At 41.4% G+C, this 22,446-nt stretch overlaps 1 protein-coding gene across 1 annotated transcript in view; it reads right to left on the reverse strand.

Annotated features, from left to right (window-relative positions):
• Window positions 1-567: 567 nt before the first annotated feature.
• LCLAT1 (lysocardiolipin acyltransferase 1) overlaps window positions 568-22,446 on the reverse strand; it is a 96,453-nt gene continuing 74,574 nt past the window's right edge. Inside the window, exon 6 of the mRNA XM_072333468.1 lies at window positions 568-1,394. Coding sequence (XP_072189569.1) covers window positions 889-1,394 — 506 coding nt within the window. The 3' untranslated portion in view covers window positions 568-888. The remainder of the gene's footprint in view (window positions 1,395-22,446) is intronic.

The following is a 22,446-nucleotide window of genomic DNA, read 5'->3' on the forward strand; positions in this document are numbered from 1 at the left end:
TCTATAATGAGACTCTTTGTAAAACCATTTACCAGCCGCTCGAGAGACAGACACATATTATTGCCTCTACTAGAAAAACAAACCAAACAATAAAACAACAAAACCCAGCTCCCCTATCCTGCAGCTCTACGTACTACAGTAGGAACACGTCTCCCACAGCTGAGAGAGACACCAGACCAGTATGAACAGTGGGAACTCACAACTTAGCTGCACAGATCTATTAAATAATCAGTTAAGACTTAACTGGAGGCAAAGCCAGCACTGTTTCTTGGACCACAACAAAACACTGTCAGGCCTAAAAATCCTTTAAGTTCTGACTGACTGCGGCAGAACAGGTTGAATAGCGGGGTAGGTTGAGTAGCGTCTGAAGAAGCTCAAGTCAAAGTATTTTGAAGTGTGTGTGACTACCTGAAATAGCAAAAAAAGAAGCGGAACGTCCTCCTCCAGCTTCCACCTACCATCAAACCACTGTTAACCATAGCAGCTCTTCAAATCCGGTGCTTTATGACAATATGATTATACAGAAGTAACACATCTGTCTTTCTTAGCCGGACAGCTGGGATTTGTACATGGACTTTCAGTGCACATCGTATTTATTAACACCCCTTTGATTGTTCAATAATCCAGCAACGTGTTTCTTAATTACAGCAGAATGCAGTCCCTAGGCTGCTTGCAAGAGCGATGTTGAAATTACATTCAGAGATAAAAACTCATTTTCACGCGCAGTGATAACTAACGGTTTTCTTTCTTCTCACAGAATTAAGTGCAAATGTCTAGCAAACAATGACAATAGTAAAAGACAATTCTCATGCAAAACTTCTTTTCTGCTCATAAAACTTGCAGTACGTCCCAAGGCCACACGTTTCGATGCCCTTCTTTACACAAGAACTACTTCGTTTTAATTTTTGTGTCATGTTTTTGTTGCCTTTTAAAATATTGATGACAAGCGAGTTCAATTAGTTCCAGCCCACCAAATATCTTTTGCTGCACAACAAAAATGACTATCATGGCTGCAAAATACCATCGTGCAAAGCTGTACAGGTACAGCAGTGCAAACGTACCCATCGGGAACACCGTCCAATACAGGAGTGAGATGCATTTGACTGCGAGGACCCTGAGCTCAGATTTACACGGGGGAATGATGCTTTGCCCCGTCTCATCAAAGCACTTTCCACCTTCATAGAAGCGTCGAAGTCTCTCCTCTTTCTCTTCCCAACGCTTCTGGCACCAAAGCTGCAACTCCTCCTTAGTAGCGGGCACTGTCTCTATGGGGTATCTCTGGACGTGAAAGTGAATCTCCTTTGGGAAGTTTCCATTCAAAAGGTGCTTCTCCGTCTGAGGAATGTTTTGGGGGTATGCCACAGTTATGTCATGGATAGCATCAAGATTGTTACCTGGAAGAAAGATTTGGGGAAAAAGATCAATACAGACCATACGACAATTAGAATGCTAATTCGCTTCAAGGCGCACCGAAAACTGCCAAGATTGTGGAAGGAATCCCACAGATGTGTTAGCTACATACAGATTGTTTTATATTCTGGAATCCAAAGGTTGAGAGGTCAGAGATTTCCCATTCGTTACCTCTTCTGAACCTGAGCAAAAACATTTGGAAACAAAACGACACTCCCTTGCACAAACTAATGTAGAATTACAACACACGGAGTAAGAGGATAAAGTCAAACCAGAAGGAGAGAAGATGCAAGCCTGATCTTGGAAGAAGAACAGAGTCTGCACAACTAATCCACTGATACACATTTCCAAAACAGTCACGTATGTTGCAAACGTATCTTGAACTCATCAAACATTACCTACTATGTACTCCTGTGAACAGAGCAAAATATTTCGTCTGAACACACAGCCCTAATTTACCATAGATCCATGAGGACATTCATGAAGAACACACCAGGTAACTACCACTAGGTTCATTAAAGTCTAGGGTGCCTGACAAAGGCTGAGGAACCTCTCTGTAGCTTGGCCAGCTTTGCAGAGCACTCCATCTAACACGGTTCTTTACATTCAACCAGCTGGTACTCTAATGGGGTGAGCTGCATCTTGCTTTGTTCCAGAGCTGGTTAACACAAAGCGCAGTACAAACAGTGGAGAAGCTGAGCTTTATGTAAACCATATACCATTATCTGTCCAGAGTTAACCATTTAAAAAGCAACTGTAGATTAGAAATTCAAAGTAATACTGATGGAAAAGCAGATCTTCATTGCCATGCCTGATCAAGCCAACACTCTCGAATAGACAGCAGTATTGCTAAAGTTGGTTTTACAACCGTATTATCTTTATACTAACCATTTTTACATGGGTGCTCTTCTAAATATCTTCTTTGCCCTCAGCCTTTGACTAGACATTCTTTTCAGATTTCATAATCTAAATTCTGCTAGTATAAAAATGATCTAAAAATAGGTGCTTGGTGCGCTGGACATTGCATAACTGTTAAGTTCTGCCAGCAGTGATTTATCCTGTGTTGCTGTTTCTATTTTGCTGGCTGTCTCAGGGCAAAATAGAATTGGAGACTAAATGCTGTCTGTAATTGCACTACATGAAGACTTTTTTTTTTCTCATAGATGATGATAATTCTTGCAAAAGCAGCCATAACCTTCTTCTCAGCTCTGTTCTCCCCGTCCTTTTGCTCTCCTTCTTCACAGCTCCAAAAATGACAGGAAAAGAACAGAGTCTTTCAATGGCCCTGTTCAAAATGATTTATCTGAAGTTCAACTCCAACTATCAATAGAGGAGAGGAAAAAAAAACCCTATGCTGTCCTTCAGGGTATTTTACAACAGTAGTGTATTTTAATGGTCTCTCTCAAGAGAGTTTTGTGTCTTGGGTTTCTAAAGAGCAACCTGGAAAAGGTTTGGTCTTCCTGAGATCCCTGTATGAAAAAAAGGCTTCTGTAAAAAGTGCTCTGGGCTACTTGAGTGTCTCACTCACCTTGCAGTCATTTGTGTCTCTGAAGCTAAACAGGCAGTTTGCCATCACTCTACAGGATGTGCAGAAGTTCTTGGGATATCAAAGCTCTACACAAACTCCCACATCATCATAAGAATTGGAACAGACTAGTACTGGATTGTTCTGATAAAAGAAGCATTTGTGTCTCCTACATCTCATTAACTCTCTGTCAAAGTATTGTTTTTAACATACTTCTTACTATAGGTGCACATTTGGTTGATCCCGCTATCTTTCCTAGCTTGAAAACTTGCTTGGAATATGTCTGGGATTTATGGATGTCCCTGGTTCAGAAATCCCCCACTGCATGTACTAGCATCGCTGGCATACAAAACACAGGTGATTTATCATCAAATTTGCTTAAGATGCAAATTTTCTGACTGTGTGCAAGTAAATAGCAGAGAATTTGTATGGTAAATGTGGTCTGCAGGCATGTGTCTTGTGGCACATGCACCTGAGCAGAGGCAGCGTAATGCAATAAACTTTGTGCACTCTAAATGGGCAAACATCCCCTACACTCACGCAGCCCATTTCTTCAGCATACAGATGTACTTCTGTCTGTGAATTCCTCTATTCCTCACCTATGAATTTGGAGCACTCTTTGACTGATAACTTTCAGCAGGACTTTGCCACATCCTAAAATGTCTACTTTACACTAAGGCTTCTAAATTAGCTATCCAGAGCAAAGCTCTAAGAGCTGCACACAAGTGGGTGAGCATTATTTTTACTGTGTTACAAACAGGGAAACCGAAGCAAATGATGATGAAGTGATTTGCTCAGTGCGTCCAACTTGAACCAGCCTCTCTTAATAGCCAGATGCAAATTTACCTACTAAACTCTATTTTATGCAAGAAGAAATTATGGTTATTTCAAAGGTAGATTTATCACATCTGAAAGCACTGAAACATCGGAAGGAAAAGACCAGAATACCAGGTCTCATATGCAAGAGCATCAGAGCCTCTCAACAGGTCCCTTGTTTGGGTCATACATATTTAAAAGCACACAAAAGGCAGACTGGAACTTTAATTTCATGACAAGGCAGGCAAGTGGAAAACTTCAATCAGTTTTCTTCAGCTGTTGAAAGAAGCATGTCCTGCCATCTGTTCCATGCAGTGAAGCTGCTGGATTCACACTACACACTTGAACAAAAGAGTGAGCTATGCTGTTTGTTCATTTCATTCTTATGTAATAATAAATCTCTAATTAGAACCACAGCCCGGTGGACAGTCACTGCCAGGGATCCCCAAAGAACCTGCCTGTCCTGGTGACAAGGACAGAGAAAATCAAATAATATTCACAATGTTGCATCTGAAATCTAATTTAACTACGAAACCTCCATTAAGACAACAATGTCAGGTAGCCAGCCCAGCCCTTCAGGACAAACACATGAGTTTCAGTGGCTTTACATTCTCATTACTTTCATTCTGCAGAGCTAAACCTATGAACAGTATTTTGTCCTACACTTTACAGAAGCGCTTCAGAAAAAGAAAGCTTACTACTGTGCTCAAGAACGATTATACAATTTATCTGTGATTATTGTTAGCAACTATAAATACAAGGTGAATGATTAATACATGTTGCAATCTCTGTGTTGGGATGACAGAATGGCACAAAAGCACTGTTATTTTTCTCTTTAAATGCTCTGTCCACCAGTCAAAGTGATTGATATTCCAGGATATGTTGATATGCAACGTTAGCTTAAGCAACCACAATGCATAGCTGGTTGCTTTGGGCACCCCACCTATGGATGGCATAGGAAGAATTTAGCAGGATCACAGCCAAGAGAAAACCAACATCAGAGAACGATACCTTCCTTAAAAAAGAAATGGAAAAGTTAAGACATAATCTCTCACCACACCAGCTTTTCCATCAGAATTTTTACTCTGTGTTACAGTGTCGGGTGTAGTAGCCCAATAGATGTGAGGGTGCCCTTATTTCCATCTTTTTTATGCAGAGACAGACATACATACAGCCTGGTCTCAGCTGACCCCAGACCCTATGCTGCTGGGATGGACTCAGCTGCGTTGGACCTTTTGGTCCTTCTAGAAGCCAGCTTGTCACCATCTGATCTTTCCAGCATCCAACTCATATCTACAGCAGCTTCAATAGCTGGATCCTGAACATCCCACAAATCTGTATAATTCCCAAACGCTCCCCTCTGCATCCCACAGTGATCCCTAAAGTCCCGCAAGGAGTGAACCCCCTTGGTCTACAAGGTGATGGGCAGGAGCCTCCCCCATTGACACGCTGTGATGGATGTTCACCCCAGCTCATGGCTGATGGCTGCCCCATGACAACCCTAGGAAGAGCTGGGACAGGGCTCTGTTTCTCTGTGTTTTGGGATTTCCCTGCTTGCTATTATGTCCCTGCACTCATTTGTGTGTGCACAGATCAGCCTTTTATCTCACAACCCAATATTATAAAGCCTTATAACCAAGAGCCTCTTATTAGGTTCAAAGTAAAGATATCACAGGTAAATTTAGAATTCTTTTAATGATGCGTCTTAAAAAACCCAATGCCAGCACAATGCTTCATTTCTAGGGGAAAAAGCAGCCTGAATAAAAAGCCAGGATTAAACTAATTTAAGCTTCTTTCAAATACATTTGAAGCTGCAGTTGGTGAAAACTGCCAGAAGTGGTGCTCAGCCCACGAACACAGTCCCAAAGAAGAGGGCTGGTTGCACACCCTCATCCCTGCAATGTACGGATCTCTCCACAGCTCCAGCACTGCTCATTCCTCAGCAATGATTCACACCAGTGACAAGGACATTTTCTTGCTCATACCTGGGACGGAGCAACGCTGAGCAAGCTCACTGTGAGATCTATATAAGCAGTGACTTGAGGGCCAAAATGATGATTCAGAGCAACAGCTCTTAAAAACTGAAATGACCATCGTTGTGCCAAAAATGAGGTAAATCCATGTAATGGGCTACTCAGGCTTTCAACAGTCTGGAAGGTGAACAGGTAGCTGAGTCTCCTCAACATTAATAGCGGTGGCTATTATCCATTTCCACTCCTAGTGAGGATCTAAGCAGCTGGACTTTGTCCCACTTTACTTACCGCTGACACTACCTTAAATCGCACAAAGATTATATGGTCACTACCCTTGTGTTAATTCAGTAGAGAAGATGCTATTCTTAACTGTAGTATATCACAGAGCAAGTGAGCTGATGAGTGGTGGGAGTCAGAACAGGGAGTGGTATGCTAAGGTGTTTTCACAACAAAATAGTCATGATAAACTTAAGCTGCTCTGTGAAGAGTCTGGCCAATACACAAAAACCCTGGGCCTTGTCCCTCCTGTCTCCCACCACAGTGTAACTACTCCTTTCTCCTGCAGAGCAGCATACCTATCCCATAATCGCACAACTCTGAATGCTTTGCACATCTTCAGACTTCCATAAATATCACTGCTGGCTCTCTCACCCTCCCTTCAATGTCACAGAATAGTTTGAGTTGGAAGGGATCCTTGAAGGCCATCTGTTCCAACTCTCCAGCAATGAACAGAGATACCTACAGCTCCATCAGGTGCTCAGAGCCACATCCAGCCTGACTTGGTGTCTCCAAGGACTGGGCATCCAGCATCCCTCTGGGCAACCTGTGCCAGTGCCTCACCACTCTTAGTGTAAAAAACCTTATCCGCAATATATTTATATATATTTCCTTAGGAAAGTAGGCAGGAGGAGCTCAGCATCTGTAAACAAACATAATCAAAGCCGAGCTAGAAATGAGAAGAACAGATTGCCTGTGTTGCTCAGTATCTGATTGTTTTACGCTAGCTTTGAGACAAAGATACATTTCTGGACATTAAAACAAAAGCTACCTAAAACAGCTTACTCTGAAATATTACTGTGTGGGCTCCTGAGATTTCAGTCATTTTTCTTTGAGAAAAATAGATTCCAGAGTATCAAAATGGAGCAGATTCAACAATTTACAGCTTCTCCTGGGAAGCGTCATCCTTGCTGAGATTTAAAACTTCAGGCAGCCCTCTCTAAAGCAGCAGTGTCAACCCCGCTTCGCCTAAATCACTTTCAACTCAGGAACTATTGGAAATCTTTTTTGGCCAAATGCAGCAATCAAATAAGCAAACAAAAAAAGACAGAAGGATAATGATGACCTTGATTAACAGAGAACAGTGATCCTGCTTACCAGTTCTTACTCCAGTCATCCCTTTGGTGCTTACAGCACATTGGTGCTGTGATAAAAGAAGATACAGAGGCCTTCCCCCAGAGAAGATGGAGGTCAGGCATCAGCACCTCTTGTCCCTGAAGCTGGAAGCCAAGGGAAGGGATCGTGCTGGGTTTTCTGCTCAGCAGCAGGAAGAAGCAGTGCTCTGGGTGCTGTGCATGGGAGCAGAGCTCTGCTGGGAACCATCCCAAAGCACCTTTCACTTGATAGTACAGAGATTAAGAGGTCTAAGGACATCCTCCAAATGTCCGCATACATTACACAAGCTTGTGTTTTCTTCAGTACATTCAAACTACAGTTTTACAGTCTGATGCCACGTGTCAGAAGTATGTAAAAAAACATCACTAACTGAAGTTGTCTGAATGGGGAGGGAACTGTTTTTACCTCTTGACCATACAGTTCTGTTAAATAAAATAGGTTGGGCAGTGCTAGTCTGATCTACCAACCTTGTACATTGCTCTAGAATCATCTAAACATACTGAGAGTACAGGCAGCAGAGCTGAATCCTACCTGTTCCACAACACTTCAACACACCAGCATTTTACAGCTCCAGCTCTACCTCACCATCTCTCCAGATATTGGCCTTGGGATCCACCCGCTATCAAAGTCAGGTCTGAAACGCTGTGCATCACTACTGGGAAATGCTGCAACCACAATTCCAGTGATTTCAAGAGCCTAATCTGCTGTGTGTTCAGTGTGGGAGCACATGTGGTGCTCAGAGATATGATTTAGCAGAGGGTTGTTAGAGTTAGGGAACTATGGTTAGGCTGCGGTTGGACCTGATGATCTTTGAGGTCTTTTCCAACCTGAGTAATTCTATGATTCTATGAACAAGAAGTGTACAGGGGAAGTGAAGGACCCAGCTATTATGATAGGGAATGCGTTGACCACAAAGCTCCATCTGCAAGGCTGTCAGATGGCAGCTGCCCTTCTGTCTTCTCTCCCAGCATCTGAAGGGTTATTTAGGAACTGCAAAGCAAAAGCTGCCTGAGCTATTAATAAAATACAAAATATGTGGAGAGGAGGGAGGAAAGGGATAAAAGGGTTGGAATAATAAGTTATTTTCAGTCAGTAGGGATGACCAGGCATAACTGACTCACCACTCTTTACTCTGTCATTCCTGAACTATATTTATCAAATCCAGATAACAAATATGCCATATTTATTCCCCTGCCTGCCCAGCTTCCCACACTTTATGTTTACTCCACATACACACATGAAATTCAGTTTCCAAAGGCATGTTACATGTTAGAAAGGAGAAAGCATACTGTTTCTAGGCTTATTGTATGCTATTACTTATTTGTAGAGTAAATGATGTTTCGTGTAAGAGACAGGCTCTGATGCCCTGCTACGTAACTCATCAGCTCCACTGAGCTTTAACATGAATTTCCTGGCAAACAGACATGAAAATCACAATTATGTTTGAAATAGAGTCAATTTACTGTACTGCAGTGAAATCCTTCTAGAAGCATCACATGCAGTCTGCCTTGTCATAAGGGATCTTTGCAGAACGACACACATTCATCAGGAAACAGCTGAACAGCTGTCTGGCTGTTTGTTAAAACCAAAGAAGTTCAATTAGTCGTACAAGTACTTCAGTAAAGCTAAGCGTCGTAACAATTAAGCAAGAGCAAGGTAACATATATCCTTAAAATACATCCCATCTATGTATAATGCATGAACAAACAACTCAAGCTGATTCTTATCTTGTAACACAACAGGCTATCCACCTAATTTCTCTGTTATTTAGTAGGCATTTGAAATCCCTGAGAATCTGAGCAAGTGGCAATCCATCCATGTGCATTTCTTTGCTCTCAGCCTAGATGAGCAATCTCTCTGCAGTACCGATGGAATTCAGCATCAATCTCTACAACCAAAATCATATCCTTACTGGAGGCAGTCCAGTCCTGCTACAGTTCAGCTGCTGCATCTGAAATTTCCACTGTCATGCCGACTGGCCTCACTGAGTTAACAGTCAAACAAAACACTCTGGAACAGTTTGCATACACAACTGCCATACCAATGATGTTCAGAATTGCAGGACATCGCTGCTAGGTAAACAATGCAGCTGGCTTAAAGTCTGGGAGTTTGGGGAATAAAAAGCGATACGTTCCTAAAGCTGTCAGGAACAGCAGTATGTATGAAGTGTCACGCTGTAGCTTTCAGCATCCTAACTCAAATACAAGCATTAAATGGGTTGCCCTTCCCCATCTCCCTGTTCAAGTTACTTATTTCCTCCACATCTTCCAAAGCCTTTTGCTTATATTCTTTTCAAACAACTTTTTTTTTTTTTTAAATAATTCTAGGGTTAGGCAGGATGTAGAGCAGGAATTTCTCATTATTTTCTCACAGTTTTTAATCTTTTTTCCTTATTGTTTTACATGAAGGAACACTAGACTTCAGCTGACCTGCAGATTGACCTGGAGTTCTGGGTCTTGCCCTTTGTGAAGTCATTGCAAAATCAGCACGAGATGGAGTGTGAGGATTAGAGCAAAGTAATTCACCACAGATATTCAGAAGAAAGCAGATGTGGCAGCTGCTGCACTGTAATGACGGATCAAAGTGTATCCTGTCTTTTTAGGAATGCCACGGAGCTGTCACTTCTGGTCAGACCCTTGGTTTGTGCCAATGGAACAATGGCAGTGAGTAGCATCACGTCATCCAACTGTATTGCAATGGGAGCAATAAATAAATAAACGAGGGCTTCTACCAAATTACATTCAATCTCTTCTATGATCAAGATAAAGGTTCGGCTTAATTGCCTTCCCTTACTTCTTCTCCCTTCTTAATTGCTACAATCTGTTAATTCAGTGCATGCTGCTGTCTGTTCTTATCACTACCCAGAATCAGCCGCTAGAGAGTACTCTTTAGCTGCTCAGTGACCTCCTGCTTTTAGACAAACTTGCCCTCTTTAAACTGTCCCCAGCATCACTCATGGTCACTGAGCCTCCAGGAGCTCCCAGTTGGAGCAACCTGGCATTAGAAATACACTTTATTTTGAAGCAAGGCTACAGGTAGGCTAGATGACACATCCAGAGCTGCTGTATCTGGGATACAGGAGAAGAAACTCAAAACACATTCAGACTTGTGAGAGATCCAGCATTACAGATACGGCCCATACCAATCCAAAGTAATTGATGAAAATGTACCCTGCCACAGAAATAGAATATAAACTAGACGCTGAAAAAACACCTGCTAGCAGCCACCTCAAATATTTGAATGGAGTGTTTCTACAGACATCCTGAGCCAATCTCTCTCATTTCATGCCTCACCGGTCTGTGCTATTGCCATTCTTGGTCACAGTGGTTTGTTTTCCTTTCAGTGCACAAAGCAAAAGGAATGCAGAACAGCACCAGCAGTCTGACAAGAAGATACGATTTCAGCACAGAGAAAATCGTTAGGCTTATAACTTCATTCTGATTGATACGTACACAATAAGGCCATATTATCCACATGCTCCACCCTGTTTAAAATCCAGGGCAAGGATTTTGCTCTGAAAACATTTCACACACTTCCTTTAGAGAAACTTCTGCCAAGAATGTGTGTTTTATGATCTAAATGTGCAGCTGAGGTATATTTACAAACAAGCTCACCTATACACCACAATAGGTGGAATCAGTCTAGGGCATGGAGGCGCTTGGGCTTCAATTAACCAGTGCAACCTCTTGAATTAATCGACAAAACAGAGCCTCTAACCTTATACGTTCAGTTATTTAATGGAATGTAACCCCTTGAGATTCGACTCTAATACCACTAATTCCATTTCCAAGCTTTTTTTCCCCCGCTGACCAACAAAATAAAACATAGACCCCCTAACACAACAGCATACGGCACTGCATATAACAGGCATGCAGACCCATGGCCGTGCGCCCTGAGAGATATGGACGTATTGTTCCCAATCCCCTGGTGCTAAAACAGTTTCCACCAGACCACAACACACAAGTGGACAAATCTCATTAAATTTAATCAGCCCAGTACTTGGGGGAGCCATCTTAATCAGTAAGGGATTTAATGAAAAGCCGCAACTCCTATGAATAGTCTTTAATTACGACTGACTAATATTTATCCACAAAGAAGAATTTGTTTCAGGATTAGTCTGAGGACCTGGAAGAAGCCAAAGACATCAATTTAATAATGGAATGCCTAATTAAAGTATAATGGAAACCTAATTGTGATATGCTGCTTTGTAGCGCACATGATTTATTTAGAACAATTGCTTTTCACTGGGCTCATTAGGGAAAGTTAAACAAAACACAATGGTAAAAAAGAAAAGGGAAAAACAGACAAACTGGAACTTCGATGATGATTATAATCAGCTGATGAAAGATAGTGACATGCTCGTCAGATAAAGCACTGCCATGCCTTCGCAGGCTGTGGTTAAAAATGTTTTAAAAGGGTAATAATGATTACACAGTTCCTTTTCTTCCTAACGACGTGGGATCAGACCCAAGCCCTACTGCAGCTACTTGGTGGAGTTCTGCTGGTAGAAAGAAGCCATCAGGTTGAAGGGTCTTTGGATTCCCCTCAGTCAGAGTAACCTCATGTAACACACACACCCTCAAAGAATGGCTTGGAAGGGATCTCAAGGATCATGAAGCTCCAACCCCCCTGCTGCAGGTAGGGCCGCCAGCTTCCATATCTAATACTAGACCAGGCTTCCCAGGGCCCCACCCAACCTGGTCTTGGACACCTACAGTGATGGGGCACCCACAACCTCTCTGGGCAGCCTGTTCCAGCACCTCACTGCTCTCTCAGTAAAAACTTCCCCCTGATATCCAACCCAAATCTTCCCTTCAGCTAGAGCTGAAATAAGAAGATTAGCTTATGGTTTTGTTCCAACTACTGTTGTTCATAGGGATCCTTCGGAAAATTATGCCACTCAGTCTTCCAAACGAAAATGAGCAAAGACTGCAGAGAGCTGACACAGACATTCCCATGTCTAGATGGGTGCTGACTTCTTAATACCCATTTTCGTACTTACATGTATGTGATGCTGTCAGTCTGCCAGTCTGAGAAGTAAAACCCAATTTTTACCTCAAGCAGAAGTGGGGCCAGTGGTTCATCTTCAGATCTCATTATTTCCACAGCAAAGCATCCCAGTTTGCAATGACCCAAGTATTGGGCCAAATGTAGTATTCTGCCCAAGGCAAGTAAGAACAGGTTGAGGTTCATAATCAGTACATTCGACCTTCTTGTTAAAGCCATGGGTGACAGTGGTCTGCTCCTTTTTAATGCAGATCAGAAAGTAGCCATAGAATAACCCAAGTTGGAAGAAATCCATACAGACCACTGAGTGTAACTCCTGGCTCTACACAGCACCATCCAAAGCTCACAGACCACAGGAGTTGTTTTGCAAGGCAGAAGACCATGATGTGCCTTGCAACAAGTCCACAAGACGACCTACAGCTTGTCTGTAGGCAGTGCAATTACATTTGGTCTCTCTGTCACCACAGTTGTGATATTTTCTTCACAGGCAGGTTGAGAACATAACATTTCAGTGCTGCCTGTCCTGGAAGCGAGAAGTGTGGGAAAAGCAAAGAGCCATGGTCATGTAATCCCATGCTGGTAAGTGAAAGCAGTTGTCCCTAACGTTTTGAATATTGATTTTTTGATACAAATATGGGTATGTACATGACTAATTCACAAGGAACAAACCGAGGCAGTTATTGTTTGGGCAATTGTTATTCTTCAGCATTTTAATTTAGAGAAAAATGAAGGCCCCCAAGCTTCATGCACTGAGAGGACAATGCTTAATTAAGGGAAGAATATTTGCCATCGCAGGAAATTCCTTTGTGCTATGTTTTCCCTAAAGACACTTTGCTATAGGAAACAAACAGATCTAACACACAGAAGTTCAGAAACACTCTCCCTCAAGGTTTCCTGAACAATTTCTCAGCACAGCTCCCCAGGCTTAGCACTGCAAGCACAAAAGGCATCACATAGTCCTTACTCCACTACTTCTTCCACTCTAAGATCCAGGTACAACTGGATGTCTCCCTTTTCCCTGCCCAATGGGAAAGAAAAAGACTATGCTTACAAATGGGAACAAAAGTTGCCACATGACACATCAGCAAAGGTGGGAGAAAAGCCTGATTTAATCTGAAGAGCACCTACCATCTGAGGAACAGCTTACATTAAACTTTTCAAGGGTTCCAAAATGATAAAGCACCAGTTGGTCTTTTGCAAATAAATGATGGGGTGAGGAGAAATCCATTGCAACTTAACTGAGTTCACAGACAGCTTAACTGTAAGAGCTACTTGGTAGAAACTGAGCTTGCCCAGCAAGACAAAAGAACTTCAGTTGTGTTGCTGTATATGGAAAACATGACAAATGAATGCTGAAACCCAAAGCCAACCGTCTCAGTATGTTTTCTGCCTAAGCAACAGTGACAAAAACAAACTCCCAACAACTCTTCCAAACACACTACCTTCCGAAAGCAAACAAAAGAAACAATAAGCGATCACAGCATGAATACCTCTGCAAAAACACAGTTAGTGACCAAGACAAAAGAAATGCAAAACAAAGTGAGACCTAATATTTTTCTTTTCCCAAAGCAATGTCAACCTACAGTCATAGTTTCGCTCAGCGATGAAAGCAATTTTAACTGTGGTGGCTTACGGTAGAAATGGCATTTCAAATATCAAAGCTGACAACAAAGTTCATTCAGCGAGCTGACAATTTCTGTTCAAACACCTGCAGTGACACATGTTTAAGTGTAGTGCATACCAGAATGGAAGCATTCTTTGGTTAGTTTATAAGATATTCTGCATGTCAAATTAAAAATCAGTGTTAGAAGAGCAAACACGCTGCTGTAATAATAGCTGATATCACAGAATGACTATAAAATGGAGTATTTTTCTAGGTCAACCTGCAATCTGAGAAGTCATCATAATATCACTTCATTCTCACCAACTGCAGACATGAATGAATAATTCCATTGATAGAGTAAGACTCTGGCACACACTGGCAATTTAAATGGACTGGTACAGTGAGTTATGCTGCTGTCTGTGATGAAACAACTTTGTCAACAATAGCCCCAGATGGAAATGAATTGGCTTTTGTCCACTGGTCTTTGTTGACTTTCTAAAGCCTCTTCCTTGATGTGAGCAATAAACTAGATATCAAGATGTTTTTAAGACACATTGGTAAAATTATTTCACCTAATCTCAAATGGGAAACTGATGAAGGTCCCGAAAGCTAATTTTGCTGTGTTCAAGTCTTTTCTTTAAAGTTATGTTGGTAGCTTCTCAGTTAGAATTACAGGGCACATCCTTATGTCCCTCCCTAAGCCATACGCCTTCAAAGACAGACACCGCAGCCGTTTGACACAGCCGTATCTACACTCCTCTCCCAGCCATGAGTGTGCCATCAGCGCTACCTGACTGCGCACTGGCATTCCTGAGATGGGCAACTCAATCGCCAGCGGCTCCTGAGAAGTCCAGACCCTGCACTTCAGTTTCAACATCTGCAATAGAAATATAAATTACATCTATCTATAAATAGCATCGGCATACTAAAACAGAATTAGCTTGCGTAACACGTCGAGGAGCGTAAGGTTGCTCAGACTACAACAAGGAGGGATCTGAAAACTGATGAAAAGTCTATCATTTTGTCCTGATAGAATCCTAAAAGAGTGATGACACCACAGCGGATCTATGTAAGAAATTCTGACTTACTTCACCACACTTGGGATCTTTTATCTGAGATGGTAAGCCAGTAACAATACCTGCATCCTTCCTGAATACCAACAAAGGGAACGGCATAACAAATGCCACTAAACACATGTTGCCCTGAATTCTTAAGTATACATACTCAAAAGGCTGTTTTAAGAAAATATTTACTTTTTTGGTTGTTATGGTGATCTTTTCACGGCAGTTTATAAAAATAGAAATGGCTAAAAATAATTTAAAAAAAAAAAAAAAAATCCAAAGAAACCTAAGGAACTAAAAAGGGAATATGGCATGCAGATTTGTTTGGTTCCGAATAAATCTGCATATAGTGTCTTGCAGCCGCACGCTTTACAAAGGGAATTAAAGCCATGAAATTAACATTTTAATGAAGTAGAGAGACCATTGACGTCAGGACTACTCACTGATTGCTGCTTCCAGGTGGCCTAATGAGATGAAAATGAAGTTTATATCTTCAGCTAGACTAAGCCAGGCTTGTTTTGTGACTGTGATTGAATTTAAATGAGAAGATACTGCTGTGTACAAACAAGTCTAGGCTGGTAAGTAGCTTTATCAAATCTAGGCATAATAAATGCTTGATTTGAAATATTTTATGTTAAGAAAAGAGATTTCATTATTACTTTTGCAATTCAAAATAAATGCGAAGCCCAAGTTTTCCCATTAATTCTATAGTATGCCACCACAGCTTTTGTATTGGCTGCTCCAGGAACCCCCATACAAAATTTTTACAGCAGGATGTGCTTGTTTATCTATCAAGAAGAAGAAAACATTCTGGATTCCAATGGTGAAGCAGGAAATCATAAATCCAGTGTAGTCTGTGGATAACTCATACTGCGACTTTTTCTTTTTTGGCACCAGAGGCAGTTAGACATCGAGGTCAATTGATGGAAATGCAAGACCACCATATACTGTGAAACACTTCTGAAAAGGAATTCATGCATACCATTAATTCCATGTTCCTAAGTGCCACTGAAAGAGTGCATTTCATTTTCTGCCTTCACTGTAAGCAGTGAATAGACATGCATAAATATTGTCCATTATTTCCCATTAGAGTAATGAAGCAACATTGGTTTTGCTTTAAATATAGTATTTCTACTTAGAGAATGAGATAACCATAATGATGGGAAGATTCTCTCAGAATGCCTGTGAAATCCTATGAAGAAGTTTAGTATCTTCCACTTTCTACCACTGTTTCAATATTGAAAAACAAATGCAAATAAATAAAATAAATCTAATTCTCACTCCACGCTTGTGTTCGTACATCTGTAAATTAGACTTCCACAGTCCAAGTTCTCATTTCATTAAGTGTCCTGACATAAAGCCTGCTGCAGATGGTATAATTGCTCAGTACTAGAGAATGGAGCAGGGCAGAAGAAATGCAGAAAACACAGAACTGATCCTCCAAACTCAGCTCTTCTCCTGAGCCTTTAACCTAGAGCTAAAGAACAGCAAGGAGAGGACATGTTTTACTTCCCTTGCTTGGAAGGATATCAAGAACCACGCACCATGCCTTGCCATGGGAATGCTGGAGCAGGCGGAACAGCTGGCAAACACAGATTTGTAATGTCCGTGTGCCACCAGCAGAATGACCCATGATCTTATGGACCAGTAAACACCCCTGATCGGAACCGCCACCTGGCCTCTAGGACAGCCTTGGATGTGGAGCCTTCAGATTTGCTGCTTGCATTGTTCATACTATTGAGCTGACTGACCTGGACAAAGGGCTGAGTACCAACCTGCACGTTCAGTATGCAACCTGTTAAGCATGGCAGCAAACATCTTTCTGTACAAAAGCTGTTTGTAAAACACTTTTATTCTTAGGATGCTGATGACGTGGCTAAACCAAACCAGTAGAAACCCATCTCACAAGAAGTGAGCTGGCTTGACCACTGCCTCCCAGTGGGTGCTCCCAACACTCCCTGGTGAGCCCTTGCAGCAGGTGGAGGCAGCAGAAGCTAGTCCTGCCACAGACATGCTGGTACTGGTGCTGCTGGGGATGTGAACCCTGACTGTTGAAGGAAATGAGACATTGTTGTTCCTGCTGTTAGCTCAATCGGGAAAGCTCATCAGGCTATAGTGGATGCTGGATACACCAAACCTCTTCCTTCATCCATTAAATAGGACCGGCACTCTCTGTTTCCCTTCCATCCAAGAGGTGGGTGTAGGCATGTCTTCTTGGGGCAGGAGACCCAACCTGTAGCTCACAGCTGCTGTGTTGGCGAGATACAAAAACAAGATTACTCAGAACACAGCGTCCCTCCTATAATTTGTATGAATTCTGGGCCAAGGGTTGGAACATTTTTTCTTCATTATTCTACCGTTGCCTAGTGCGGCGTTTTCCTCTGTTAGCTGCTATTACCTCGAACAGCATCTGGAAAAAGTTAGGTAGCCAGAAGAAAGTAACAGACATGAGCTCAGTGTGTTCCCAAGACCCGATTTGCAGAGATACAACACACCTGCAGCTTTCAGCAAATTCAGTGCAGAGTTGAAGGGCTCAAAGCTTTCTGAAAACAAAACAAAACAAAACAAAAAACCAAGCCCATGATGATTAAACCCACTCAGCAAGTATGCCCCTGATTCCTACACACCAGCTAAATGCTCTCGAGGCTTGTGAACGTTTGCTCCAAGCATGGATTGCAGTACTTCATTCTAGGAGGTGACAAAGACATGAATAACCTCAGCAACATCTACATCCGAGAAGGATGCTCACAAATTCCTGGCTAGAAACAGATGGAAAAAACAAAGACATGGAACCACAGCTGCTCCATTTTTGAAACGGTGAAGGACCCAGGAGAACCTTTGAGCTGCAAACTCCAGCAGAAGCCAGCAGCACAGCCTCCCAACTCTCTCTGGAAGAGCAGGCACTAACCAAGCTTTGCCAGACAAATGCTCTCTGCCCATCAGCTGGACACACTGCTGCCATTCAGACCCAAATTTCTTCATTGGCAACAAAGCACAAAATTACTTTGATTCTGGAAGAGGGACGTGCCTTGCATGCTTTAGCACAAACAACTCCAAGGTAGGTGAGAATAAAACAGTTGTGTTGTATACAAACTGAAGTGAAACTGCAGTTTTCAGCACTTCTTAAGTCTCTCCCTCAGTACCCCAATGCATTCATTTATCTAGAGCAGCAACAACTTCAACAGACTGCTGAAACTACAAACTCCCAGGCAACCACACTGTGTGTCACTCTCCACCATCAGTTGGTGCTTGACTCGGTGCTTGACAACCTCACACACTTAAGATATTAGGCAGTACCTCAGGAGAAGAATAGAAGGAAGCCAGGCCTACACAACCTCCTCCAGCTGTGCACAGACTTCAGCGTCTGGATACCCACATTTGAGCTCATCTTGAAAACAGAACTCTAAGTAGAGGCACTCCTTAAGTTTCTCATTCCTCTGAACTACCAAAAAAACCTCAGAAATGGCTTCAGTTTATAATTTATTATTATTATTATTATTTTGAGAGAGGAGGTTCTTTGTTTTCTTTCTTAAAGTTGAGTTCCTGTGTTTTTCAAGATGTTTGCTGCCTGCTATCAGTCACCCAGGTCTTTCAGGATGATTTTAAGTGATGAGGAGCTCACAAACACCTACCCTTCTTATTTCCATACGAGATCCATAAAGCCACTTTGATGACACACTATTAGGCAGTATTGTCTTTAGTAAATACTGCATTTCAAGCTTCCAGTGCTTTTCAGTTTCCAACGAAGAATTTCTACTGAATGCTTAATGTACCCATTTGTAAACTGACAGATCAAACAGTGCTAAAATTTGACGCAGCGTAATTACTTCTGTTAGAAGAAGTGCTGTTGAAACAGAGTAAACACTTTCGTTGAGAAAATTAAAAATAGCCCACAGTACATCAAATACTGCATCTCAGACAAGACTTCGCATCATCCTTTAGTCTTGCTTCCCTGACTTTATACCGCCTTACAAATGGCAAAGTGCTCGACCAGAGAAATAATTGCAGAGACAAAAATAATACTGAATCCCATCACGGGCTGTTGATAAGAAACCATGTCAGGTACCTATTCCATATTGAAGCTCTGAGTAAATGTCCCTGAAAAGAACCTGGTTCAGTTAAAGAAAGATTTGCCATCAAAATGGCATAAAAATAACAGCCTTCAACAAGACGGGGCACTTTCCTCTATGACTCTTGCTACGGTAAAAGGATTTATAAATAGTAGCTAACATATTTTCCCAAAACAAAGTTGCAGTTTGTTCATTTAATGTCTGGAATTTGCAAGATATTTTAGGAGATCGGTGCATGTTCTCCATACATAACAAGCACAAAACCCATGCGTGCTTAAACCTGTCTAATTATCTTTTCTACCTTTCTGAAACGCATCTAGAATTTCCATCCTAAATTACACATGAGATTCTTTATTATAAACGACGTGACTCACCCATGTAAATGTAATCTGTCGAGAACTGCTTACCGTAGTCAACTGTATGGCAGGCACATTACTGGCAACACCGTATGTCGATGACCTCAGTCCCTCCTCTGCCACCCACCACCCTGCTCTCCAAAGCGGTAAAGCTGAAAGACGTTGTTATGCTGCGTTTTGGGAATGCTTGAGCACAGCACTGAAAAATTCTGTATGAAAAATATCATCTTCTAGGAAGGATTTGTATCACTTTGTGCAGTTGTTGTGTATTCACTGTGATTGGCAGATACGAATCAAACACGTCAGTCCTGGTTGAGACCCGTACGAAGTTATTACAGCGCCATTCTTTATAATGACTTTTAAGTGTTACAGGTTAATCTCGAGACTGCCCAAATGGATTTCAGGGATTCCTCTTACTAAGGTAGAGGACATGATTTACCTTAAAAAATATCCATGCTGGCAGCTGAAAAAGCTTCCTTCAGACATTTAAAGAGTTCCTGTGGTGTTTCGCTGATTGCTTCTGAAAATTAGCTTCTTGGTGTAGTAGATCCACTTATTTCTGTTGCTTAACTAAGGTAATCAACAGTTTAAAGATGTCATATTCAAGCAAATCCCCAGCTTGTATTTTTCCATTTCTTAAGTGGAAACACTGTCACAAAACGATAGGCTCACTTCTTGTTTCATGCACAGAATTGCAATTAAACGTTAACCTCATGCAGTTACAGGTGAAATCATCCAAGTTCAACATTTCACTCCAAAACAGAAAGGGAGTATTTGGGGAAAAAAAAAAAAAGAGTCAAATAAAATGCAGACATTCTGAAATGAGGCTGATAAGAGTATAAAAGGTACTGCTTTTGGTTGGGTGCAAGTCTTCGTTCCGTACCCACATGACAGCATTGGACACCCTGTGTATGAAGGAGACCTCCAGACTGATTTTGGTTTACAGAAAAAAGCACTGACACATTCAGCGTCCTTGGGCACTCTGAAAATAATTTTTCCATACAGCAAAAGCTACTAAATTAGAGCCTAAAAAAGCATTAAGTCAAGTATTTGAGGTTTACCATTAACAGTATCGTTCTCTGACATGATACAGTACATATATGTATGTGTACACACATACATATATATATCACTGTACCTTTATTCATGAACATTTTTAAAAAGCAGGTTTTAGGCTTTTCCTGTTGTTTTCAAGTAAAAAATGATTCAAATTGGACAGAAAGTGGCTGCTGACAACAGTCTATTAAATCTGCAAAATCCATTTGGTGGAAAAATATGATAAAACAAAAATCAAGCATGTTTGTTTTAGTGCACTGGGTAAGTAATAAAAATATATTGTGCTTCAACATGTTTGAAAGAAAGAAGATGCCTGCAGAAGATGTATTACATAAAGAATGCTGTTTGGATTTCATCTACATTACTTATTTTCAGAAACCTAATGCACTAACAGTGCTGCAATCAGATTTACATAGCTTGCCCTTTGTATTTGTGCAGTCCCTTGACCACAAATGAAATTGCTAGATTAGGATCTAAAAGTTAAAGGACCTTCTTTAACCTCTTATGCCCACATATTCATATATACAGGCACCAGTGCCTTGAACAATCTACAGCCCCACTGTGCATGCTTATTCATTTTCACTGAGCCACCAATACCTTTCATTTCTCCTTATTTCCTGCAATCCACAAATCACATTCTGTGCAAGCAAAGGAAGCCATAAAGTGGCCAAATAAGATTGCTGAGACAGTAAGTGAATAAGAGAAGCACCACATTACACAACAGAATATTATATAACATGTTATTCTCTCCTCACAAATATCGCTTGATTTTCTGAGGCACACTAATACAGAATGAGGAATGCAGATCCAATGGCACTTTTTGTTTGTACATAGTACTGCTGTATCTGGATGCAAGGCAGCTGAGTGCACAAATCCGATCCCATTTCGAAAAGTACATCCTTGTATACCTACCTACATCAAGCTGGACCCCCACAACAACTCCAGGCAACACTACCAGCTTGGAGCAGAGTGTCTGGAAGAGTGTGCAGAGGTAAAGGACCTGGGGGTATTGGTCAATGCTTAGCAGAACATGAGTCATCATTGTGCCCAGCCAAGAAGGCCAATGGCATCCTGGCTTGCATCAGCAACAGTGCAGCCAGCAGGCGATTTAAGTTGTATCTTTCAGTCTGTCTTTAAGCTCTCACTAAAAAGCGAACGTATCACATTTCCATGCTATTTGATACTGATATACAGATCATGAATTTTATTAATGGAATTTAGTGTGATCAAAATCCCAGTAGGGTAGGCCGATATTACTGTCCCTCCACCCAAAATGCTCTCTAGCCAATAAAAAGGAAAATCTACTGAAGAGCTGACACCATCATACGCTGTGGACACATATATCCCTGCAAACTTCTAGCTTATAATACCAACAGCTGCATGGAAGAAAGAAAAAAGAAGGAACATTTCATAATAAGATTAAAAAAAAAAACAAAACCCTTAACAATTCAACAGTTTCTGGTTGAGAAGCATCAATTCCTCAACATCCATATACAAAACTATCAGAAACAAAGATGCTGAAAGATGAATGTCACGCTGCAGATGGTGCGGCATGCAAAAAACATCCATTTTCATGTCAACCCAAATACTACTGAGGGTGTGCAGGAGGCGTCATCCTCTTGCCAAGTGGATAGGGAAGAATTTCAATATGGGATGTGTCCAGAGATAGAGGTCAGAGAGGAGAAAAAGGAGAAAAGGTCACACTGAATCTTTTAATAGACAATAATATTTTTCTGGAGGATATAATTCCAAAACTATTTGGCAAAACCTCAGGACATCCATCAGCACAAGCAAAACGAGGGTCAGTTGGCTATTCTGTGAAATATTGAGCATTTTATGAGTCATAAATTTAAAAAATGTGGATATGCTAAATTTACTTCACTCCCATGTCACACCCTTTTTTGGTAACCTCTGTCCGTGATATTCTTTAATACATCAATAATGAGAATCCAAAAAAACTAAACTGAAAGGAATTAAGACTGAATAAAACCAGACAATACACCAATACTGAAGTCCCATTTAAGGTAACAAAAGAACAGAGAAAAAACTCCAAACGCACACACCACAAAAGGTTTCAAGTATTTGCTTCTTTATGTGATTCACGGTTGGGCTGGACATTACATAATTTCCTTGAATCCCTCCCTGAAGCAGCTGCTGCAGAACACACTCTATGTTTG

The sequence above is a fragment of the Excalfactoria chinensis genome, chromosome 3, assembly GCF_039878825.1.
Source record: "Excalfactoria chinensis isolate bCotChi1 chromosome 3, bCotChi1.hap2, whole genome shotgun sequence".
NCBI lineage: Eukaryota > Metazoa > Chordata > Aves > Galliformes > Phasianidae > Excalfactoria > Excalfactoria chinensis.